General features: G+C 40.2%; 1 protein-coding gene across 7 annotated transcripts in view; it reads right to left on the bottom strand.

Annotated features, from left to right (window-relative positions):
• ESRP1 (epithelial splicing regulatory protein 1) overlaps positions 1-26,766 on the bottom strand; it is a 67,913-nt gene that overhangs the window by 20,410 nt on the left and 20,737 nt on the right. For 4 of the 7 annotated variants that reach the window (XM_054498687.2, XM_054498689.2, XM_054498692.2 and 1 more), the window contains exons 5-13: positions 24,694-24,792; positions 24,509-24,563; positions 22,304-22,414; positions 22,050-22,182; positions 21,913-21,955; positions 18,862-19,163; positions 15,378-15,596; positions 12,536-12,734; positions 8,661-8,829 (exon numbers count right to left, since the gene is read on the bottom strand). In XM_054498687.2, the coding sequence (XP_054354662.2) occupies positions 8,661-8,829; positions 12,536-12,734; positions 15,378-15,596; positions 18,862-19,163; positions 21,913-21,955; positions 22,050-22,182; positions 22,304-22,414; positions 24,509-24,563; positions 24,694-24,792 (1,330 nt within the window). The remainder of the gene's footprint in view (positions 1-8,660; positions 8,830-12,535; positions 12,735-15,377; positions 15,597-18,861; positions 19,164-21,912; positions 21,956-22,049; positions 22,183-22,303; positions 22,415-24,508; positions 24,564-24,693; positions 24,793-26,766) is intronic. The other 3 variants (XM_054498688.2, XM_054498691.2, XM_054498694.2) reach the window with 1 other exon arrangement.

Below are 26,766 nucleotides of genomic sequence, written 5' to 3'. Positions count from 1 at the left end.
TGTAAATATACTAAAAATGACCGAACACCTAAAATAGGTAAATTTTATCAAATTATCTCAAAGCTGTAATAAAAATCATGTGTATTGGCTTTATGGCAGTAGTTTAGAGAAATGTAAGGATTAAGCATGAAATTTTCTAATCGCATGCCAAATGAGAATAAAAAGTTCTTAAAAAAGAGCTATGCCAATTAGTAACTCATCTGAAGTTATGTTCAATAATGTCACTCTTTTAGATTCTTACCTCCATTATACCTTTACATTTCAGATTCTCAAGTGCCAGTATTTATTAACATATCATATATACATTGTGTCAATAATGTAACTTGTACTCAAAAGATATAAAAGTTCAAAAATTGACAGGACCACAGAGGAACTGAAGGATTAGGGACAAATGACCAAGTCAATTTAACAGTGTATTCAAAGGTCCTACAGTTTTGGAGACTGTACCACATCAAATAAACTAACAAGGAGACTGTCCTTGAGCTGGATAAGCAACCTTAGGGTTGCCTGAACAAAGAGCTGAGGGGATGTGAGAGGAAATGAAGGGAAAGAAAGTAATATTAGAGGGGCTGTTCCAAAGGCTTGTATCCAGAAAACTGTCAGAGCATCACAGTTGCAAAGACATTAATTACTTAGGATCACAGCCAAGGCTCCTTCAGTAAGCTGCACCAAGATCATATTAGGAAATTACTGAATGAAATACATGAGTTAATATATTATAAAGTTGCTGAAGACTTCCTCCATTGAGGCACTTAATATCCTCTGTACATATATAGGTAACGTAGGCCAGCCCTGGTGGCTCATGCCTGTAATCCCAGCACTTTGGGAGGCCGAGGCAGGTGGATCACTTGAGGTCAGAAATTCGAGACCACTCTGGCCAACATGGTAAAACCCTGTCTCTACTAAAAATACAAAAATTAGCCAGGGTAGTGGGTGCCTCAGGAGACTGAGGCAAGAGAATTGCTTGAACCCAGGGGGCAGAGGTTGCAGTGAGCCAAGATTGCACCACTGCACTCCAGCCTGGGTGACAGAGGGAGACTCTGTCTCAAACAAAACAACATATATAGGTATTAAGTTTTTCCAAGCACAAAGTAAATAAAAATTCCATTTCTCTGATAAGTTATGATATCTTTTCCTTTAAAATTATGAATTTTACCATTCAATCTTCCTTTGCTTTGACTACCTGCTCCCAGCTCATTGTTTTGTTTTTGTTGGTTTTTTTTTTTTTTTGAGACTCTGTCTCCCTGTCACCCAGCCTGGAGTGCAGTGGCACAATCTGCAACCTCCATCTTTCATATTCATGCCATTCTCCTGCCTCAGCCTCCCAAATAGCTGGGATTATAGGCATCTGCCACCATGCCTAATTTTTTAATTTTTTCAGGATGGAGTTTTGCCACGTTGTCCAGGATGGTCTCGAACTCCTAACCTCAGGTGATTTGCTCTCCTCAGCCTCCCAAAGTGCTGGGATTACAAAGCCACCATGTCCAACCCTATTGTTTTGTTTTCTGAGACACGGTCTCACTGTCAACTAGAGTGCAGTGGCACAATCACAGTTCACTGCAGCCTCAAGCTCCCACACAGCCCATTGGTATGCCAATATCAATTTAATTGGCCAAGATTCTGTTATTGGACTATCCACAAATTTCTCCCTGCGCTATATTTTCCAGACCCTGACATATATTGTCTAGTTTTATAATATACAGTGTAGCCTAATAAATCATATAAAATTATATGTAAAACAAGATATGAACATACTGGATGCCAAGATGCCCACCACATCAACATACTCATAATATATACTATATTGATAACAAGACTTATAATACTCTTCCTCCATTTAATAATTATGAAGTCCAAACATTGGTAATACTAATTAATATTATCAGGTGATTTTCTAAAATAAAGGTAGTCAGAAGTATGAGAGTATTGATAATATTCACAATTTGAGGATTTGCCATATATAGATATATACAGCTTTTTTTTTTTTTTTTTTTTTTAAAGAGACAGGCTTGTGCTCTCTCCCAGGGCTGGAGAGCAGTGGCAGGATCACAGCTCATTGCAGCTTCAATCTCCAGGCTCAAGCAATCCTCCAGCCTCAGCCTCCCAGGTAGCTGGGACTACAAATGGGTGCCACCATCCCAACTTAAAAAATAATTTTTTGTATGCCCAGGATGGTCTCGAACTCCTGGGCTCAAGTGATCCTCCTACCTCGGACTCCTAAATTTCTGGAATTACAGGCGTGAGCCACCACACCTTACGGACTTGCCATAATTTCACTAAAAAAGAGAGGCCAAGGTATCACATGTATGGATAGAGAAATGGATTAAGTGGGAAGATTAGAGAATTACATTCTCCCCTCTGAATGAGTGACTACATATTGTTTCACATTTCTGAGAAACCCTGCAGAAAAATTAATTTCCACTGCTTTGTAAAATGACCACACAGAACAATTTTATCAATATTAACATCCCTAGTGTTACAAATACCACATATTTGGAAGTAACTGGAGACATACTGTTTCAATCCTTGCCAGTGTAAAACCTAGTCAGTTTTCATGTAGGAAACCTTTAAACTGACTTTAATTTTCATCTGAAATTAACAAGGTTAACTTTTCGAGATTCTTCATGGATTTAATAACTACAGCAGTCTATGGACTGATGACTACCTCTGGACCCTGGATTTCTGTTAGTGCTCCTAAAAGTCCATACAGGCTTCTCCAGGCCTGCACTTCTACCATTCAGAGAAGGCCTAAGGAACCAAACAAATAAATAGGAAAACACTTTGGCACAAACAAATAAATCTTCCAAGAATCTATCTCACCCAAATAGCTGGCAAATTTATGTGCTGTCAAAAAAGTTTGGTAACTAAACTTAAATTTACCCCAAGGCTGGGCGCAGTGGCTCACACCTGTAATCCCAGCACTTAGGGAGGCCAAGGCGGGTGGATCACCTGAGGTTGGGAGTTCGAGATTAGCTTGACCAACATGGACAAACTCCATCTCTACTAAAAATACAAAATTAGCTGGGCGTGGTGGCGCATGCCTGTAATCCCAGCTACTCAGGAGGCTGAGGCAGGAGAATCGCTTGAACCTGGGTGGCGGAGGTTGTGGTGAGCTGAGATCGTGCCATTAAAGTTTTTACATTAGCAAAGGGTCATTTCCTCCCTGAAAGCCATACTGAACTCTCGCTGACTGGTAGTAGAGAGTGAGTTGCCCACGGCAGTTGTTCTTCCTTACATCATTTAGAAACCTAATCCAAACTAAAAAACCTGATAATCGTAATCACGGCCACCCACAAAAATTACCTGACACTTCTCTCATATTATAATATTGCTTCATATGGCATCACTATTACTATTATTTCTAGCATCATTTCATTGGATGCTCAATTCTTGTTTGCATTTGTGATACTAAATATTTAACTTGTAAGAAAACTTTTAAATCAAGAATTCTTTTTTCTTGGTCCTATGAGAACACTTGCAACAACAAGCAAATTAGAAAGTAAACTGATTCCCACATGTTACCATTGGGATAAACTAGGCGAAGTGTACAAGGGATCTCCATGTATTATTTGTTACAACTGCATGTGAATCTCAATAAAAATTTCAATTAAAAAAGTAAACTGGAATAAGAAGAGCAAGTTCAAAACAGGAAATGTAAGCATCTCTCAGAGGCTTGGTATTCTTCTGGTTCAACTACAAAGAATTCCAGGATAGGACACAGTAACACAACAAACCAAAGATCGATGTGTTTAGTAACACATACATATTACTAAATATACATATTCATAGGCCAGGTACGGTGGCTTACGCCTGTAATCCCAGCACTTTGGGAGGCCGAGGAGGGCGGATCACTTGAGGTCTGGAGTTGCAGACCAGCCTGACCAACATGGAGAAACCCCGTCTCTACCAAAAATACAAAATTAGCTGGACTTGGTGGCACATGCCTGTAAACTCAGCTACTCGGGAGCCTGAGGCAGGAGAATCGCTTGAACCCAGGAGGCGGAGGCTGCGCTGAGCTGAGATTGTGCCACTGCACTCCAGCCTGGGCAATAAGAATGAAACTCTGTCTCAAAAAAAAGAAAGAAATATATATACAAATAAAATATATTGAATAATGAATATATATATATTGAATAATGTATATATTATATATATACACACATATATATTCATTCATTAGGTTATAACAAAAGCTGGTTTTAAAACAAATGGTTACCCCAAGAAAGACAATGGTTATTCCTCACCATAAAGCTTTTATACAAGCATGCACAGTTTACTTGTGACTACATCACTCATTAAAAAAAAGTGAAACTTCCTGTGCTTCCTTTGTTGGCGCAAAATGTTGTTGCTTGGCTGGGCATGGTGGCTCACACCTGTAATCCCAGCACATTGGGAGGCTGAAGTGGGAAGACTGCTTGAGCTCAGTACTTTGAGACCAACCTGGGCAACAAAGTGAGACCCCGTCTCCACAAAAAGTCAAAAAATTAGCCAAGGGAGGTGGTGCATGCCTGTAGTCTCAGCTACTTGGGAGACTGAGGCATGAGGATTGCTTGAGCCTGGGAGATCAAGGCTGCGGTGAGCCATGGTAGCGCCACTGCACTCTGCCCTGGGTGACAGAGCCAGACGACATCTCAAAAAACAAAGACAAAAAAGATGATGTTACTTGTAATTTATAGTGTCATACAAAAGGCAAGAGATGCATAGAAGGTATGTATGTCATTCAGTCTTTGAAGAATCAGCATGTCTCTCACCTATGCAACAGCTTTGATGCAAAGGAGAATATTCTTTTCTGAGAAAAATGAGAGGTCAGAAGAAAAAGTAGGGCTTGATGTAATGAAAGAGAAAAGATGTGAGGTAACTGATTTTGTATTGATAATCAGAGAGGACCCAAATGGAAAGTCCTTCTAATTATTTTTCTGCCCTAGGCTAAGGTATGAGTCACTGGATAACTGAAACCCTCTTCTGAGGGAGAGAAGGGGGTTAAAAGCCCAAAAAGAGAAAACAAAACCACATGAGGCATACATGCTTTCATTTCACCTGCTCTTCCAGATGCTGTTGTGACAACCTCATTTATTTTTATTTTTTGAGACTGAGTCTCGCTCTGTCACCCAGACTGGAGTGCAGTGGCGTGATCTCGGCTCACTGCAACCTTCACCTCCCGGGTTCAAGCGATTCTTCTGCCTTGGCCTCCCGAGTAGCTGGAACTATAGGTGCCCACCACCATGCCCTGCTAATTTTGGTATTAGTAGAGACGGGGTTTCACCATATTGGCCAGGCTGGTCTAGAACTCCCGACCTCATGGTCTGCCTGCCTCGGCCTCCCGAAGTGTTGGGATTACAGGGGTGAGCCACCACACCCAGCCCATTTATTTTTATTATTTATTTTTTGAGACGGAGTCTCACTGTGATGCCCAGGCTGGAGTGCAGTGGCACAATCTTGGCTCACTGCAGCCTCCGTCTCCTGGGTTCAAGCAACTCTCCTGCCTCAGCCTCCCTAGTAGCTGGGATTACAGATACTCACCACCACACCCAGCTAATTTTTGTATTTTTTAGTAGATGGAGTTTCACCATGTTGGCCAAGCTGGTCTCGAACTCCTAACCTCAAGCGATTTGCCCGTCTCAGCCTCGTAAAGTGCTGGGATTATAGGAGTGAGCCACTATGCCAAGCCAGTTTTTTTTTGTTGTTGTTTTTTGTTTTTTGTTTTTTTTTTTTTTGAGACAGAGTCTTGCTCTGTCACCCAGGCTGGAGTGCAGTGACACAATCTTGGCTCACTGCAAGCTCCTCCTCCTGGGTTCACGCCATTCTCCTGCCTCAGCCTCCCAAGTAGCTGGGACTACAGGCACCCGCCACCATGCCCAACTAATTTTTTGTATTTTTTAGTAGAGATGGAGTTTCACCATGTTAGCCAGGATGGTCTCGATCTCCTGACCTCCTGATCCGCCCACCTCGCCCTCCCAAAGTGCTGGGATTACAGGTGTGAGCCACAGTTTTTTATTTTTAGTAGAGATAGGGTCTCACTTTGAGACTCAGGCTGGTGTCTAACTACTGGCTTCCAGTGATCCTCCCACCTTAGCCTCCCAAAGTGCTGGGATTACAGGCATAACCCACCACTTGTGGCTTTTTTTTAATGGAGGAAATTTAAAAATAAAGAAAAACACAAGAGCTTCTGATTAATAGTATCTCTAGAATATGCTGTTTTAGATTTCCCACTTATCAGAGTGGAGGCCAAAACATACTTGAGCATTTACATAACAAAGTTTTTTAATAGCCTCAAATGCCCAATAGTTATGCCAGGTTAGAAATTAATGTTTTTCGCCGAGCGTGGTGGCTGACACCTGTAATCCCAGCACTTTGGGAGGCTGAGGCGGGCGGATCACCTGAGGTCAGGAGTTTGAGACCAGCCTGACCAACATGGAGAAACCCCTTCTCTACTAAAAATATAAAATTAGCCGGGCATGGTGGCTCATGCCTGTAATCCCAGCTACTCAGGAGGCTGAAGCAGGAGAATTGCTTGAACCCGGGAGGCGGAGGTTGTGTTGAGCCAAGATCGCGCCATTGCACTCCAGCCCGGGCAACAAGAGCGAAACTCCGACTCAAAAAAAATAAAAAAAAAGAAATTAATGTTTTTCTATCAAAATTATAAAACATCTTTGGCATATGCTTTTTAAATCATACCAGATTTACAGCATAAATAAGAGCATATAATTCCCATGTTTGAATGCTTTCATGTTGTTATGTAGGTAATTTCACTAAAAGTGGGGAAATATAAAATAAAATAACACACTCTAGGGGTTAATTTGGAAGTATTAGCTTATATATAATGCACCTGACCTTCGTTTTTAAAATTCCATTTCTGTAAAACTGTCCTACAGAAATACAAGCATGTCCCCTGTAACCCCAGCACTTTGGGACGCTGAGGCAGTGGATCACTTGAGCCCAGGAGTTTGAGACCAGCCTAGGCAAAATGGCAAAATCCCATCTCTAGTGAGGGAAAAAAAGTTTGAGAGAGAGAGATAAAATCAAGTGTTTAAAGATCAACTTGAGCTTTAAGAGAAAAATTAAAAGTACAGATATCTACAAATAAACTTATATTTTTACCCTTTGGACATTTTGAGGAATTTACAAGAATGAGGTAAATATACACAGAAGTAGTCACTGACACATTTTCAAGTTTTAAAAAAAGAAAGAAGGAACGATTAGACAGTACACATTAAGATGTCACATTATTTAGAAGCATACATGTGTATTACCAAACTGATAATAACGGTTACTTCCAGACTCGGAGGTGTATAAAATGGGAGTCTTTACTTTTACTCACCACACTCCTATACTCAGACTTAATAATGAGCACAATACAAATTTTAAAACTACTGGTAGAAAAAAAAATTGACCTACAGGCCCACATCCAAAATTACAGGAGCTATTAAGCCATCAATGTCAGTTCCTTCTGCCTTTGGGGCTTCAAGATTCATGGTCTCATTTCCAAGAAACTCCTTCCTGTACCGCTACTCAGGTGGCAAGTAGTGATGGAAGTGGATATTCTACAATTACACTATAGGAACAAGAACGCTGGCAGACATTCAGAGACACCAAGGATTCCATTCCTGACATTCTGATGACATAAGCAATTATCACAGGGTCCAGAGAGGGTGGCAGATTGGGGCTGGGCTACGTGTCTGGCACAGTATTCCATCATGAACTCATGCTTCTTTGCCTTTTCAAACCTTCAGAAGACAGCTAGCTGACAACTGTCATAGCCCTTTTCTTTTCTTCTCCAGTGGAATAAAAAATATTTTCAATAGCATTAATGTTTTAAAAACTTCTAACAAAATAAAAAACGTAATTAAAAGTGGCTACAAACTTGCCTGTTATTATGAGACCCCTAACTCTTACTCCCTAGTGGAAAACTCTATATTGGACAGGGAAGAAAAATACAATGCAACATAGCTGTAGGATCAGACAGGTTAGGTCCAAGACACTTATTATAAGCCTCATTTACATGCTCGTGCATGTACTCCAAATATTTCGTCTAAATAGCTTGGAAAGAAGCTAACATTCGGTCTCCCAACTCCCAGACTGACAACATTCTCTCCATTATATGCTAGTATGCTATGTCCGAAAAATTGAACACAACTAAAAAGACAGACTTAAAATATATAGACTCTAAGAAAACACTAAATAATCTAATTCTGGATTGGTTTATAGATTTGTTTAAAGATTTTGGAGGAAAAGAATATAAGCCCTGGAATATTTAAAGCAACAGTTTTTATTCACTGTGCCATAACATGAATTCATACTACTTCAAAATAGCATTGTTCCTGTTATGAATTTTCCTGTTTTATGATTCATTCATCTGATATTGCCATCCTATTGCAGTGATTACATCACTATTCACTTGGGGTCCTATGACAGGAGAGGTAAAAGAGGAAAGCTGTAGACACAGGTGACCTAAAAGATTATGCTGTCAGCATATGGTTAAAAACTATACTGCTTTTGCTTTGTCTTGAAACAACCTTCTTGGTCAGAGATATGACCAGAGGCTGTGGCCTGCCACGCTAACCTTCAACATGGCAGACAATATTCTTTTGTGAGCTCGGGCACTGGCTATCAAAGGAGTCCTTTGTTTCTGCCCCTCATTTCCACTTCTGTCAGAGCCTTACCTGGGATAGTATGCTGTGTAGTTCATGAAGAGCTGAGTGCCTGCTGGGTAGTACGCTGTGGAGGGCTGCAGTGCTCGTGGATTCAAAATCACAGAGGGCTGATAAATGGCAGCTTCTGTAGGAATAACTGCAGCAGGAGCTGGAAATGTGTAGGAGGGAGGAGACAGGCCTAGATATGCAAAGAGAGATTGAGACATATTTGTAACAGCTGACATGCACATGCTAGCACTAAAAACATAGAGTCACTGTTCCATCTACACATTTTAAAGAAAGAGACCACAGTTCTTTATCCTATCCCAAGCAATTTCCTTTTGATTATATAGTTAATACATAGAAGTATCTGAATTCCACCCTGTCAACCTAAAAAACAGTTCTTAGCCTGAAATTCGGAAACACCAACATGAAGTGGATTTTCATGTCTTCTCAATCATTTCACAATATGTAATTTTTTTCCCTCATGTTCCTGAGTGCCAGTTACTACAAACCAACTCTCAGAGGAAAGAAACGTGGAACTGACATTTAAGTTTCATACTAGAGGCTACTAAATATTTTAAATTTTAAGTTATGCTTCTACTCCCTCTTGCTGTCTACCCGTCGGTACAGCATCAAATGAGAAGTGTTATGATAAACCTCTCTTGGCCACTACCACATATTAGATCAAAGCACAGACTGTGCCAGAAGGACCTGACCTAAAAGAAACGAGCAGATCAACTCTGCATTATTCTCACCTAAAGGCAAGCCACATGATGGGCTTTGAAGCTAATTTATATTTTCAGACCTTTAAAAAGAAAAAAATCCAAGCTGGGAAATAGTCCCAAAGGAATTGATGCCTAAGTCTTCCTGGGAATCAACTAATAAAAAGCTGGCTCAGATTAAATCAAAAAATGGGCCCAAACTCCATTGTCTTCTGGTTATCCAACATCTTCTAGGTTTAGAAACAGAAGACCAGCTGCTGGTCACTAGCTTTCACTTGTGGAATGAACACAACTGTCCGGGCCATCTATACCCAATAGAAGAGTTAAGTTGAGATGCTGAATGAATATGGGGTCCCTGACTTTAAGCTTCATACCTAGAACCACCACATTTTGCAATCAGCAGAGGCCCAAGAAATAACTTTTTCCCATAAAAATCTCCAAGCTGACTTCAAATTGTCTTTTGTTCTTATGAGTTTCTACATTTCCATGGAGATGAATAAGACAGCAAGCTAAATATGGGCATATAGACAAAAGACCAACATATTGATCTCATATTTAACTTGAGTGCCTCTTTCATACTCATCAAAAACCATGCAAAAGAAAGACCAACAATACAAATTGAAGCACCTAAGTCTCACAGAAAGTTATACAGCCTGTGCTCATATTCTGATTTCTTGTATTTTTTTTAGTAGAGACAGGGTTTCGCCATGTTGGTCAGGCTGGTCTTGAACTCCTGACTTCGGGTGATCCGCCCGCCTCGGCCTCCCAAAGTGCTGGTATTACAGGCGTAAGCCACCACACCCGGTTCATATTCTGATTTCAAAACTATCAAGCAGTTCATTACAGGACAGTGCCTCACACCAATAAGACAAACACACATGGCTGGGTGTGGTGGCTCACGCCTGTAATCTCAGCACTTTGGGAGGCTGAGGCGGGCAGATCACAAGGGCAGGACATCCAGACCATCCTGGCCAACATGGTGAGACCCCATCTCTACTAAAATACAAAAAATTAGCCGGGCATGGTGGCACACGCCTGTAGTCCCAGCTACTCAGGAGGTTGAGGCAGGAGAATCGCTTCAACCCGGGAGTCAGAGGTTGCAGTGAGCCGAGATTGCGCCACTGCATGCCAGCCTGGCAGAAGAGCAAGACTCCATCTCAAAAAAAAAAAAAAAACAAAAAACCAAAAAAAAACCAAAAAAACCCCAAAAAACGCACATACACATAGTAGGTGTAAGTCTGTTCAGCTTCCAAACAAAGGTAGAAATTTTCGATAACCAAATAGATTGGACTGCGATGTTTTGGGCATTCCTTAAACAAAAGGATAGTTTTTTTTTTTCTTTTTTTTTGGAGACTGAGTCTCACTGTCGCCCACGCTGAAGTACAGTGGCGCAATCTCAGCTCACTGCAACCTCCGCCTCCCAAGATCAAGCGATTCTCCTGCCTCAGTAGCTGGTATTACAGACATGCGCTACCACTCCCGGCAATTTTTTGTATTTTTAGTAGAGACGGAGTTTCACCATGTTGGCCACTCCTGACCTTAGGTGATCCACCTGAATCAGCCTCCTAAAGTGCTGGGATTACAGGTGTAAGCCACCATGTCCAGCCTAGGATAGCTAATCTCATATATCTAAAGGAGTGTATATGCACTGACTACAAAAATGAAGTTAACCATAAAACGTTCCTTCTTAAGAAAGTTAACAAACTTTAAGAAGTTGTATAAAAGTTAAATGCAACATAAACTCGTTATGTTGCTCAAGCTGGTCTTGAGCCCCTGGCCTCCAGTGATCCTCCCACCTTGGCCTCCCAAAGTGCTGAGATTACAGGTGTGAGCCACTGTACCTGGCTGACACATGGATTTTAAATCTTTTTTACTTGGGGGCTTGTGAGGAAAAATGGGTAAAAATGAAAGTCTTCAGAGGAAAAATATGTAATGACCAGGAGCAGGGACAAGTGAAAGGATATTCCAAAAGCAGAATTTGGGTCACACGTGATGCTTTATCTTACAATGTTTGACAGATTATCACTAAACGATACCGTAAAAGCTACTGACATTACCAGTGGTTTATATACTGAAGACATACAACTGAGATTACTGTAAGATCTCTTAACCCAATTATAAATTTCCAAAACGTCATACTTATTCATGATCAACTCTAAGATATTCACCAACAGCAAGCAGCAGGTAAATGGAATATTAGCATTTAGAAATTCAAAAGATAAAAAGGATTAAGCCCCACTGAATGTTCTACAAATAATACTTTACCAAACAAGATTAATAGTATAGGTCCATCTTATTAGAAAGTAAGGTGCCCAAATCCCCCGCTTTATTGGAATCAAGCACATAATCCAGTTCACTTTCTTAGTTATCTTTGAACTGTACTGCAAATACTATATTCTTTAAACATACCCAACAGGCCTAAGAAGGTACATCTTAAAGGAGAAATCATGTAAAAAAGACTCAAATTTTAACATCAGATCCCCACATGTTCCTTATTCACTAACTAGAACTTCGTAGACTACAGGGCTTATTCCCCTCAAATAGGATTCCAGATGGCTTGCACCCAGGTGCCAATGAGCAAGAGCATGGCTTGAAATTAAGCACTGATCCTGTGATCCAATGGAAACTTTGGCTAATTAATCTATGTGGCTTTTTTTGTTTTTGTTTTTTGTTTTTGCTAACTTGCTCATTCCAGATATCCTGGAGAGCAATAGAAATGTCCAAAAATGTTCAAAAAATACTTGATGCTCAAAAAATTAAATGCAACATATGCATCAAACTGCCCTTCTTAAAGGTTAATATGTTTTAAAAAAGAAAAGAAAAAGAATCCAGCCATACTTTTATTTTGCCTTTAAATGCACACTAAAATTATCTATATAGCCAGGTTGCCTCCCAGAGTCAGTGCTTATCTGGAGCACACTAAGCTTCAGAAACCAAGTGCTTATCACTGGAAAAGCAGGAATATAATTTGAAAGGAGGTATTTGTAGCATCTCTAATTGTGGGTGTCCACAACCAAGGTCTTAAATGATTACCAGATACTACTGATTACAGATGGGAGAGCCTTATATAACCACCTCACCTGCCTCAGAAAGAACCAGGGGCACAGAAAGTTACGAAAGCAGCTTAAGCACCTACCAGCATATAGCGTAGAATAGCGCCAAGACCCAAGAAAAACTTACATGGTAACTTACATGGCGGTGGGGATAAGCCATTTCGATTTAAAGTGCCCCCCATTAACACAAAGTTCATCTCCTCAGCTGAACACTGAAAGACTTCAACATATCTGTCCTTCATGTTTTTTTTATGACACTTCTGTGCAGCCATAAATGCTCTGTCCGCAGACTTCATCTGGATAAAGGCATCTCCTGATGGGCGGCCCTGAGTGTGTGGGGGAAGAATAAAAACAAAAGGAGACTGTCTCCTTCAACAAGGAAATGGTTGCTTACAAAACATGCAAAGTGACAATTACCCATAATACAGATATTTTAGCCACAAAATCCAGGTGATGGTGTGATCTGCTGGAACCTGACTTGCATTTCATCACCTGATCACCAGAATGGCCAACAAAACCTTTAAGAAACAGTTTTGAGAGCTCATAGCTGAAAATGAGCCTTTTTCACTTCTGTTAATTAGTATCAGATTTACAAGGGTTTGAAAGGGTCTCCTTGTGACTGCTGTTTCAAAATAGAGGATCATATATTAGTTTTTTTCTCTTCTGAAAAATTCGATTAAATGTCATTCAATTGAGAAAAGCTAGTAACAGAACCAGCACTGGAGCTTTAGGTACCCTCCTACAGGACACTGAACCGGTATTCTTTTTTGGCTCTCAGTTCTAGTCCATCACTGACCCGCCATATCCCTTTCAATCTTCCCTCATCCCTGAGACCTAGGTTGGAATGTGGCTTGGGGGCAAGGAATTTGGGAGATGCAAGGCCCAGTGATGATTTGTGAGAGCTGTATGTATCATCAGCCTTGCTTGGGAGCCCTTCTCTCACTCCTTACAGCTCTACCTTGGTCAAACAGGTATTACCAATAGACATTTTCTATTAGTAATAGCTTGCTAAAATCCCCTATTTCAAACCAAGCCTGTAGATTTGTGTTCCACAGAGGTAGAACGCCTTAGTTTTATTGAGCATGAATGTTTTATGGGGGAGAAAAAGACATGATCAGCTTATAGGACTACTTTCTTATTTTATGGTTTTCTCAATAAGTGTCTTAAGGACTGTGAAATTATTACCATGCAAGTTACCATTAGAGTTACCATACCAGGGAAACTAGCAACAAACCCAGTCCAAGATGGAAACCTAACATCTTCAAGGCAGCTAAGAGTTTGTGCATCATCTAAGAACATTTTCCCAAGTGTAATCACAATAGGTCACATGAGTCAAAGAGAGACAAATACTGTTGTTAATCAAAGAGTAATGGCCTCTGGGTTATTAGAAGTGGTGACTCAATAAGAAACCAAATAATTCCCTGGTGATGCTTAAATGTGGGCAATTTTATTCAAAAGAACTCCTACCAGTGAAGCATGCTGAGAGGGTCAGATAACAAGTTGTATAATTTAATATTAATATTGACTGAAGATTTAGAATGAGCATGTGCTGATGCAGAAAACTGGTATAGAAGGCAAGGGCTCAGGATGGTTTCCGATTCCTTGTATCCAATGGTACAGGCTTTCCAGTGAGACAAGATTACAGTTATGAAAGTGACCAAATCTCCAAGTGAAAAGGTGAGAAATTAGCAATTTAGGGAAAAAAAAATTCAGTATTTTCAATATAAGCCTAACATTCAACCCTTAATCCTCAGAAAACATTTTCAAAAATTAATACAGCTTTGCATTTAATAAAGAGTTCCAGGCCGGGTGCGGCGGCTCACACCTGTAATCCCAGCACTTTGGGAGGCCAAGGCGGGTAGATCGCCTGAGGTCAGGAGTTTGAGACCAGCCTGGCCAACATGGTGAAATCCTGTCTCTACTAAAAATACCAAAATTAGCCGGGAATGGTGGTGGGCACCTGTAATCCCAGCTACTCGGGAAGCTGAGGCAGGAGAATTGCTTGAACTCAGGAGGCAGAGATTGCAGTGAGCTGAGATTGCTCCACTGCAATCCAGCCTGGATGACAGAGTGAGACTCTGTCTCAAAAAAAAAAAAAAAGTTCCAAAGTTTCAACTAGAACCACCTGGCTTATGGGTTTGTAGAATTGTATCCTGCTTATGACAGCACAAAATACTGTTAAATTTTCCAGCAAATATAATTTTCTTTAACCAAAAATTAGGTGACAATAAGCTAGGAAATACTTTATATTTGCATATGGAAGAATTCAGTTAGATTTTTATACAGGCTTCTCAGCAACTCATTCATTAATACATTTGAGAGCCTGTTATGATCCACACATACTGTTCTTTCTAGGTGGTGTGGATACAAGTCCTTATTGAGTTTGGTTCCTATTGAATGTAATTTGATGTCTAACATGTATATATTAAATACGAAATAAGCCATTTCTAAATAGCCTATGGATACAAAATATTCTGGAACAGATATGATTATTTGTTAAAATAAGCATCATCCATGATTGCTATAACACTACAGCAGAGTTACAGAGTTGAACAGCCAAAATAAGAAAAATTGTGTCAAGACTGATAATATATGTCATGCCTACTTGATGCTATTGATAATGTGATGGATATATGTGATGAAGGAATCAAAGCTGAATTTGAATTATTATACTAATGATAGCATTATTTTCAGTTCATTCTAAAGACCTCTTGTATTTACAGTTAAGTCTTTCCTTAAAGACTTAGTGTGTAACTGAGGATTATGTACTTTTTAATTAGATGTAAGTGAGACTAATTTTATTTATCAAAGACTAATTTCATCTAAATTTATCTCAGACTAATTTTATTTATCAAAGACTAATATCTAATATTAGATATTTCTAATAGATTATCTAATATCTAATATTAGATAGTTCTCGTATGTAGCGAGAAAAAGCGAATAAGTTTTCCACTAAGTATCTTTCTTACCTGGTGATTCAAAACCATGTGAACCCCATGAGTACGAATATCTGTGGCGAACTCCCCCAGGAAATCCAGGATGTCCTCAATTGTGGCTGCATAGGGAAGACCTCGAAGGCGTATACAGTCTCTAACATTTGTAGGGGGCACAAATTGCTGAGGTAGTACTGGAATAATGGGAGGGGTTGGAAGTGGAATGAGAGGGGCCGAGGAGAATCGATTCAGCACCTGTACTCAAAGCAAAACAGAAGTAATTTAGAGCCGTGCTACTCCCCTGCTTTCTGCAGATCAGCAATAGCATCACTGGGAAGCTCGTTAGAAATGCAGAATCCAGCTCACCCAGACCTAATAAATATGAATCTTCATCTGAACTAAATCTTCAAGTGATTCACAAGTACAGGCAAGTTTGAGAAGTAATGGAGAAAGGGATTCATGCATTCCAGCAGGGAAAGCATGATACTCATTTTTGTCAAATACACGGTGAGGCGTACACCACACACAACACAAAACACTTAAACACTTAGTGTCTACCTGTAACAATGTATCACTATCTGTGAGGGACTATTATCCCTAAAGCTGCCACTTTTATACAATTCTGAACATATCACTAAATGTGGACTTTTGTAGCAAAAGTAGAAATATATCATTTCACTAAGTACACAGTATTCCCCTCATTACCTTCATACTCCACCTCCAAACCCAAGAAATAGAGAATGACCCAGTAAAAGAATCACAGGCCAAACAATCACTTTAGATTATATTAAAATATAATGCTGAATAATAGCACAAGACAGAATGGGTGGATATAAAGAACTGCAAAGAATCATTTGTTCACCATAAAGATGAATAGTAGCTTAGTTTCCCTGTTAATTTGAGACAGTGGTAAGACAAAAGATCTTGAATATCTTCTAGATTCATGGAATTCAGCTATCCTGAAAATGGATGATGATAGGTTAGGCGAATTTTAGACAACAGACTGCCCTTAGGCAACACTCATATTACAAGGCTCTTGTCCACTTTTGTCTCAGAGCATGCCAACTAGTTCATAATACTAGAAGTCCTTAGGCAAATGCCATCTGTGGCATCTCCAGGTTTTCTGAACAACTTAATCACTCTAGCCTTTAACATTCCATAAATTGACAATATAGAAGAATCAATGAACCCTTCCCCAAAACATGCACTAATTTCCCCACTCACACCCTGCTCAGTTGCTATCTGAGTAAGAGGGGACAAAAATCAAACCACACCACCAGAGAAATGGCATGAAAAAGAGACAAGAAGACTTTAATAAGAAGTTATATAAACAGTCCAGACACAGCAAAAACATTAGAAGAACAAGAATAGAAAATTAGTGTAGTAATAGATAAACTCATGACAGGAAATGGTGAAGCATCTCATAATACCTGACAATTAAGAGGTGCTCAAATATTTATTGAATAAAATGACTAGTAATGAAGACAAGACAGTGGAAGAACCTGTGACTAGTTCAAAACTTATTAAATAAATCAAGAAGGATGGAGAAGTAGAGAAAATGCACACCCAAAAGCAACTCATAGTAGAATCATAGAGAGGCAGCCTACTCTATTTCCAAACCAACACAGAGTAGCCCAGACTCTGCAGTAGCTTATTCTAGGCCATGATTTCATAAGACAAACTCTCTTTCCAAATAAAGATCTGAAACCACATCGAGTTTTTTCTCCCAGTTTGGGAAGAATGTGTGTCATGTTTGAAAACTCAAGCACATTTTAGAGATTCAGCACTTATGACATTTTCAAAAAGGTATAAATTTTTTTTTTTTTTTTTTTTTTTGGTAGGGGGAGACAAAGTCTTGCTTGGTCACCCAGGCTAGAGTGCAGCGTGATATCGGTTCACTGCAACCTCCGTCTCCCGGGTTCAAGTGATTCTCCTGCCTCAGCCTCCTGAGTAGCTGGGACTAAAGGCACACACTGCCACGCCTGCCTAATTTTTTTTTTGTATTTTCAGCAGAGATGGGGTTTCACCTTGTTGCCCAAGCTGGTTTTGAACTCCTGAGCTCAGGCAATCCGCCCGCCTCGGACTCCCAAAGTGCTAGGATTACAGGCGTGAGCCACTGCGCCTGGCCAGATTTAAATTTTAAATTTTAAGAATGTAGCCAGTTTAGGGTTCAAGAGCACCAGTACAATGGAACACAAATATAATATAGAATTTCAACTATACTTATTTTAAGCACAAAAATAATTTTGGCATTCTAGTAGGTAAAAAGGTTCTTAACTTTGCATAATTATTTAAAATCACAACATATAATGGGATGCAGAAGCTACACAAAACTCTGATGAACTCACAGAAATAATTAAGTAAGTATCCTAAATACTTACAAAGCAGATCTGTGGAATCATATGAATCACTATTCTACTATGGGACACAAATAGAGCAAGTTGGAAAAGCTATGTAAAGAGCAAGTTGGAAAAGCAGTCTATACCATTTATGCTACAAAGGCAAACTGACCCCTGAAGACATGTTCAATTGGCAGCTGGTAAGTCAAGAACAGTTGAAAAGCTTGAGATTCTATAAATGGTTTAATGCCTAGATCTTAGTACATTTTGAGGAAGTGACTGCCTCATTTTGTGCCTCAAAAATGCTGAAAGTTGCCAGGCGTGGTGGCTCATGCCTGTAATTCCAGCACTTTGGGAGCCCGAGGTGGGCGATCACCTGAGGTCAGGAGTTCGAGAACAGCCTGGCCAACATGGCGAAACCCCATCTCCATTAAAAATTCAAAACTTAGCTGGGTGTGGTGGCAGGCAGCTGTAATCCCAGCTACTCAAGAGGCTGAGGCAGGACAATTGCTTCAACTGGGGTAGGCGGAGGTTGCAGTGAGCCGAGATTGTGCCACTGCACACCAGCCTGGATGACAGAGCAAGACCCCATCTCAAACACACACACACAAACACACACACACACACAAACACACACACACACAAACGCTGAAAGCTAGTAAAAACAGGGCAGAGCTCACCAGCAGGGTATGAAACCGATGAAGCCTTTTGGGAAATAACATTTGGCAACACATTAAAAACCTTAAAAGCTCACACTCTATATCCAATGCTACAGAAATCAAATTGATGACAGGTTTTTAAGCATTTTACATAGAAATTTCTTCTGGTAGAAAAAAATCAATCTAAGTGTACACTAGAGGAATTTCTAGATAAAGTATGCACTTCCATGAGATATTTAAAGATGAAACTTTTCAGACATAGGTAAGCTTTCAAGGTATAGTTTTAAAACAGAATACAAAAATCCAGCTATAGCAGTATCCCATTTCTGTAAAAATACATAGTATGTGTTGTGTGTGTGTACAGGCTATCTCTTGGTTATAGAATCAAGACTATTTTCATGCAGTTACACTTCCAGTATTTTACCAGTTTTATTTTAACATAATGAGCAATGTAGGACTATTTTCAGAGATAAAGAACAGAAATTAATGCAAAGGTACAACATACTCGTTTTTAAAACCAACCTGCTGAACTTCAGCTGCTGTGCTCCTGAAGAGTTCAATGTATCTTTTACCCAACAAGTCTTTATGCTTCCTCAATGCATTCTGTGCATATTCCTCACAAGCAAAGAGGACAAAAGCATCCCCTGTTGGCCTACCATCTGGGTAGGTGACAAAGAGGATGCCTTCCTTCCCCCCAGTAATAGGGCAATGCTGTCCAAAGAAGGCCACCACTTCTTCAGCTGTGGCCGTGAAAGGGAGCCCCCGCATGCGGACAATGACTTGATTTTCCTTGGAGAGAAACTGGGCTACCTCATTGGAAGTACCTAGGGAAAACAAATATTAGGAAGCAGGGAGAGAAATAGTTAAGACATCAACTTTACCGATTTTAAAGTGATAAAAGTCCTGCCAATGTCTTGAGTTCATAATGAAGACCCACACTCCTACTGAACGCAAAATAACATCCTAGAAATCAGAATTTTCTAAATTTGAAACTCCTCCCCTTTTTCATAAAACATCCTTCTTAATTTAGGAAGCTGGCAAGACAATTAAATCATGGGCCAATCACTAGTAAGTCATTGTGGTAGTTAAAGGCACAGGTCCTGGAGCCAGAATGCCTGGATCCAACCTTGGCTTTACTGCTTACTAGGGCATCTTAGTCAAGTTCAACTCCGTGCCTTACTTTTCTTGTCTGTAAGATTGCCTATGTCATAAATTATGAAAATTAAGTAGGGTAATAGATATAAAGCACTTTGGGTTAAAAAAAATCTTTTCCTGATTACTTTTTTGCTCCCAAGAAAACCATCTGCAAGTAACTCAATTACTTTTTTTTTTTTTAATTAAGAAAGGTTCAAACATTCTTGAGTAAAAAGAATAGTATAATGAATATATGGGGTACCTACTTTCAATATTGATCAACATTCTGCCCAACATAAAACATTTTGTACAGTGTTGTCATATAGCAAGTATTTAACTGCATATCTCTGAAAGTCATACACTAGTAACATTTTCCCTAACAGCAAATTCTTCTTTTTGCTTCTTTTTTTTTTTTTTGAGACACAGTTTCACTCTGTCTCCTAGGCTGGAGTGCAGTGGCACAGTCTCGGCTCACTGCAAACACTGCCGCAGAGATTCAAGTTGATTCTCCTGCCTCGGCCTCCCGGAGTAGCTGGGATTACACACACACACACACACACACACACATATCTCTCCTGACTAATTTGTGTATTATTAGTAGAGATGGGGTTTCGCCATATTGGCCAGGCTGGCCTCGAACTCTTGACCACAAGTGATCTGCCTGCCTTGGCCTTCCAAAGTGCTGGGATTAAAGGCATGAGCCACCAAGCCCAGCCCCTAATAGTAAATTCTTATCGCAGTGTCCATATACAATGAAATCCCAGAAACGATATAAACATTAATTGACTTTGCCATCTCCAAGTTGCAATGCATCTATCATGAAATGTCAGGATTTAGATAAAACCACAGCAACCCCAAATATATTTGACCCCAAACAATATCAAACATTGCTTGGGAACTCTGGAAATGCTCCTAAAGTCCTGAATTTTGAAGCCTTAGAGTTTATCTAAAGATGAACTGGAGCAAAAATATACCAGCAGATTGTGTTAACAGGATGCTGTTCCTGTAAGTTCTATAGCTGCAAAATTTTCACCCAGGCTCTGTAATGCAGGAATACAAATGTTCTTTTACACAGTGAAAGTCATCTTCATATAATTTGGCAATAGGTGTCAAATGGCTGTTGAAAAGGTCCAAAATTCTTTGATTCAGCTATCCTGCTTTTAGAGATTTATCCTAATGAGTGGCGCATACAGAGATTTTAAAATATTTACAACATATTAAAGTCAAAAGTTGGAAATGAGTTCTAAATGCTCAACAGGGATATTTTATTTATTACAGACAGAATCTCACTATGTTGCTCAGGCCATTCTCAAAATACACCAAGGCTCAAGCAATCCTCCCTGTCTCAGCCTCCCAAGTAGCTGGAATTACAGGCACAAGCCATGTGCCCAGCTCCAACAGGGATGTTTCAAAATATTATGGTACATATAATACTATGTAGCAATGAACATTTAAGAAAATTGAGTAATGTAGGATGTTCATAATACATTAAAAGGAAATTATAAAACAATATGAACGAGCAACAGAAACCTACAAAGTAGATATATGTATAGAAAAAAATCAGACAAAAAGCACAGTCAACATTTTATGCATGTTGCTTCCTTTAAAGTTATTAATCACTAAATAACTGGATAAAAACCACATCTGTTCCACCCTGTTTTTAACCATATTACTGTAAATACACATCCAAAAACACTATGAGACCCAAAACTACCATGTTTCTGGTGACTCATGTGTTAAGTTTAGAGAAAAATTAGAAGCACATGTGCAACAATCCCAGGTATTGCAGCGTAGCCGTTTGAAAGCAGTTTTCTGACTCTTTTCAAGAATATCATTTCCTGGCCAGGCACAGAGGCTCAGGCCTGTAATCCCAGCACTTTGGGAGGCTGAGGCATGAGGATCAATTTGAAGCCAGGGGTTCCACACCAGCTTGGACAACGTGGTGAAACCCCGTCTCTATTAAAAATACAAAAAATTAGCCAGGCATGGTGGCACACACCTGTAAACCCAGACACTAGGGAAGTGGAGGCACAAGAATTGCTTGAGCCTGGGAGGCAGAGGTTGCAATGAGCTATTGTGCCACTGCACTCCAGTCTGGGTGACAGAGCGAAACTCTGTCTCCAAAAAAACAAAACAAAACAAAAAAACCTAGCCTTTCCATATGCATACAACTTCATATCACCTTTTCACCTTCGTATAGTACTATTTTTAATGGCTATTTAACTATAGTAAGTTGGCTCAAGCCTTAGGACAAGTGTTATACATAAAGTTCACTGTTACTATTGGAAGCTTCTACCTCTGGGGAAGAAAATCTATTCCCATGTTCCATTAGAAAATAAAAACCATTCATGACCCTATTTATCTACTCTTGCTAAATTTAAGTATGCAAAATTTTTAGATTCTTATTAACTAAAGCCACATTATGTAAAAGGCACTTACCACCAGCAATTTTAAGAAAATCTTCACCTGTTGCTTTGTAAACCTGAGAAAAGACAGAGAAGTTAGCGTTTCTGAGCCTTCCGTCCTATGTTAATTCTCATTCACGATGTCCAGGGGTTCAGGTTTTGAGGACATACCTCAATATACCGGGTCCCCATGTGATGTTTGTGCCTCTGTAGTGCTAGGTCTCGGTGCTCCTCACTTACAAACCTAACCAGAGCTTCTCCGTTCCTTCGACCCTGAGCATTCAGACAAAGTGCTGCACCTCCCCTTTGAGAATAATAAAACAGACGGCAGGTAGAAAAAAAAAAATACAGTGAGGAAAAAAAAGATAGAAAATCCATTATCCCTTTGGGATTGTCAAGTAAAATAGATATTTAAGAAAACCAACTTGGCAATATTGAGTCCTTTGAAGAATCTTGCAATATCTTGATCTGAAGACTGCCATGGTAAACCTCGTGCCCTGACTACGGTGTTATCATCAATAAGTTCCATCTTGCTGCTGTGGATGAAGCAAAACTTCAGGTTGCATGATAAATGCTAGCAAGTCAGACACCTATTACCCCCTGCAAGACAACTGCCTAGTTACACAGGATGTATTATTTGGTGTTCAGACAGACTAGCAATACTACTTGATTTTCCTTATAACCTCAAAAAGTATGTGGGTACAACTCAAAGTACTGTTTAGGTGGTTCATTATAGAAAGATGGCTGCCTGTGCAGGCCCAACACAGCTAGGTCACTCAGCAAACCATCTATCTATCAAAGCTGAGGAAGGCCAGGCGTGGTGGCTTATGTCTGTAATCCCAGCACTTTGGGAGGCTGAGGTAGGTGGATCACCCGAGGTCAGGAGTTTGCGACCAGCCTGGCCAACATGGTAAAACCCCGTCTCTACTAAAATTACAAAAATTAGCCGGGCATGGTGGTGCATGCTTATAATCCCAGTTACTTGGGAGGCCGAGGCAGGAGAATCACTTGAACCTGGGAGGTGGAGGCTGCAGTGAGCTGAGATTGTGCCACTGCACTCCAGCCTGGGCAACAGAGCAAGACTCCATCTCAAAAAAAAAAAAAAAGCTGAGGAAATGTTTGCTTGGCACCCTCATGTCCTGAAAGTTCCTAGAACCCCAAAAGATAGGTTTGAATTCATTCTCAAATCTAGACAGTATACATGTGGGGTTTAAATCCAGTTTAGCAGCCGAATTTAGGATCAGAATAAAGCTGACAATTAACCCACACGAGGAATGTGTGTGCATGGTAGGAAGTCCGCTGTTAAAATATCTCCCAGATCAAACCAGGGAGCCATCCCAGAGAATGTCCATAGAAATGCCTGTGAGTCCCTATACCTTAATGACTCATTTGCAAATCACTTATTATATATTTTGACACCTTTTGATGTCTTATCCCTCCCACGTTCACATTTTCAGTTCTCCTAGGACATTTTCTTAATAAGTCACTTTCTCCACAACTAATCAGCCTCAAAGTCTCTATGGGCAAAGATGTCAGAAGTTTCTATTCACTTCAGAGACCAAGCACACACTCAATTCATTAGAGTGATTTACAAACAGGTCTACCTGCGATCACTAACAGACACCACTTCATACTTCTTCCCAGCTATTTCTTTGGCTTTAAAGTAGAAACCTATATAGCCAGGCACAGTGGCTCACACCTGTAATCCCAGCACTTTGGGATGTCAAGGTGGGTGGATCACATGAGGCCAGGAGTTTGAGACCAGCCTGGTCAACATGGCAAAACCCCATCTCTACTAAAAATACAAAACTTAGCCAGGTGTGATGGTACACATCTGCAATCCCAGCTACTGGGGAGGCTGAAGCACGAGAATCGCTTGAACCCGGGAGGCGGAGATTGCAGTGAGCAGAGATCACACCGTGATATTCCAGCCTGGGCAACAGAGCAAGTGCCTCAAAAATAAATAAATAAATAAATAAAGTACTTATAGAATGTACGTAAAATTTTATCTCAGTAAAAATTGTGAACTCTATTAAAGCCTACAATTTCTCCTTTGGAAATTTTCTAAGTGAAAGATTGGATAGTTTGGGGAGACCAAAATAAATATACTTAAGGTCAGGGTGACTAAAGATGCCAGTAAGTCATTACATTTTATTCCCAATATCAAGCTCAAAGTAATACAACCTTCTTCTACAGATGGCCTAACAGCAAGAAAGGATAGCTAAAAGGATTAGTAAAGTTTCTCAAATATAACAAGAATTAAGAGGCACAATATGAACAAAAACGAGTTAAAGGCCGGGCGAGGTGGCTTACGCCTGTAATCCCAGTACTTTGGGAGGCCGAGGCGGGCAGATCACGAGGTCAGGAGATTGAGACCATCCTGGCTAATATGGTGAAACCCCGTCTCTACTAAAACTACAAAAAAATTAGCTGGGCATGGTAGCGGGCGCCTGTAGTCCCAGCTATTCGGGAGGCTGAGGCAAGAGAATGGTGTGAACCCAGGAGGCAGAGCTTGCAGTGAGCTGAGATCGTGCCACTGCACTCCAGCCTGGGCAACAGAGCGAGACTCTGTCTCAAAAACAAACAAAAACAAGTTAAAAAGCTCAAATAAATAGTACTCAAGCACTTACCAAGTCCCACTTTCAAACTTGTAATTCACTCTCTCTGGATCTGAAAACCTGTGATCTAAAAATGAGAACATACAAGTCATCATTTTAGTGATTAGGGAGACAAAGTTGTAGGAGGAAATTTGAGTATAGGTAAGAGAAAAATAGTACGAATTCTGGGACTGCACTACTATAAAAGCAATACTTACTATAAGGCTCTGAAATCATTGCTAAAATTATACTCCCCATATCTTCAACTTGAGAGGCTCCATATCGAGAGACTGAACTATTCTTCTCAAAATTTAAATCTGTGAGATTAAATTAAGGAAACACTTTGGAAAGGTAAAATCAGGTTACTTCTAAATCAAAATTAAACCTATACCAAGCCAAGAGGAGGAAGATGGATCTAGCTGAGCTTCCTTTAGAAATCTCAGAATGGCTGCCTCCCATCAGTCAGTCATTCAACTTAGGCTCCAACTGCCCTTTTGGGTAAAAGAGCCAAATCAATCCAGTGCTGAGATATTACCAGGAATACAACTTTTATTTACCCAGTTGTAGCAAATGAATACTAAGCATTTTCATTTCGTTTTGAATCAAAGTACACAACAAAGTTAATTAGAATATTTCATCCTCTGAATCTTTACAGCACACACAAGGCAATGACCATGCCGACTTCATGATATAGCGACATTATCAACACTACAGGGTATTAAATGACTTTTTTTTTTTGGCCTAATGTTTGAAATGGACACCACAGATTATTGACGTGACATTACTTCCACAATGCCACTTTTGCTTAGAAATTCTATTATAGAACACTTTTGGAGCCCTGTAGGATAGTCCACCTTTGATGACAGCAGATGCTAGTTCTAGACAGCAAATTTTGGAAACAATTCAAGCACTCAGAGCCAACACAGGCCAATGTGCTTGTTTACCAAAAGTATACTCTTTGAAACACATAGCTCAAACTTGGTTTGAGGGTGAAACCAGGAATTCACATGAAGTTTTGCGAATCTCTAAAATAAGGATGTATTTCCATCAAATAGAGGCATACCTTGAAAATATGGTAGGCTTGGTTCTACACCACTGCATTAAAGTGAATATCACAATAAAGCAAGTCACAGAATTTATTGGGTTTCCCACTACATATAAAAGTTATGTTTTGACTGTACTGTATTAAGTATTCAATAGCATTATGTCTTTTAAAAAATGTACATGCCTTAATTCAAAAATACTTTGTTGCAGACGGGCACAGTGGCTCACACCTGTAATCCCAGCACTTTGGGATGCCGAGGCGGGAGGATCGCTTGAGACCAGGAGTTCGAGACCAAGCCTGGCCAATATGGTGAAACCCCATCTCTACTAAAAATACCAAAATTATCCAGGCATGGTGGTACATGCCTGTAATCCCAGCTACTCAGGAGGCTGAGGCAAGAGAATCGCTTGAACCCGGGAGGTAGAGGTTGTAGTGAGCTGAGAACACCCCACTGCACTCCAGCCTGGGCGAGAGGTAGACTCTGTCTCCAAAAATAAAAACCAACAGAACAACTTTGTTGCTAAAACATGTTAATCATCTGAGCCCTCAGTGAGTCAATCTTTTTGCTGGTGGAGGATTTTACCTAGATGTTGATGGCTACTCACGGATCAGGGTGATGGTTGCTAAACGTTGGGATGGCTGTGGCAATTTCTGAAAATAAGACAACAATGAAGTTTGCCACATCAATTACCTCTTCCTTTCATCAAAGATTCGGTAGCCTGTGATGCTGTTTGAGGGCACAGGTAGAGTTGACTTAGTGTAATTATTGGGTTTCTTTGGTTTTTTGTTTGTTTTTTTTTTTTTTTGAGACAGTCTCGCTCTGTCGCCCAGGCTGGAGTGCAGTGGCATGACCTCAGCTCACTGCTGAGCAGGTGGAATTACAGGCACGCGCCACCATACCCAGCTAATTTTTGTATTTTTATAGAGACGGGGTTTCACCATGTTGGCCAGGCTGGTCTCGAACTCCTGACCTCAGCTGATCCACCTGCCTCAGCATCCTAAAGTGCTGGGATTATAGGCGTGAGCCACTGCACTCGACCTCATTTTTGTATTTTTTAGTAGAGATGGGGTTTCACCATGTTGGCCAGGCTGGTCTTGAACTCCTGGCCTCAAATGATCTACCTATCTCGGCCTCCCAAAGTGCTGGGATTACAGCCATGAGTCGCCACCCCTGGCCAATTTAGCATAATTCTTCAGAACGCTAGGATTTTTAGAACGGTTAATGAGCATTAGCTTCAATTTAAAA

Source organism: Pongo pygmaeus, chromosome 7, assembly GCF_028885625.2.
Source record: "Pongo pygmaeus isolate AG05252 chromosome 7, NHGRI_mPonPyg2-v2.0_pri, whole genome shotgun sequence".
NCBI lineage: Eukaryota > Metazoa > Chordata > Mammalia > Primates > Hominidae > Pongo > Pongo pygmaeus.
This window is presented reverse-complemented; position numbering and strand designations above follow the sequence as displayed.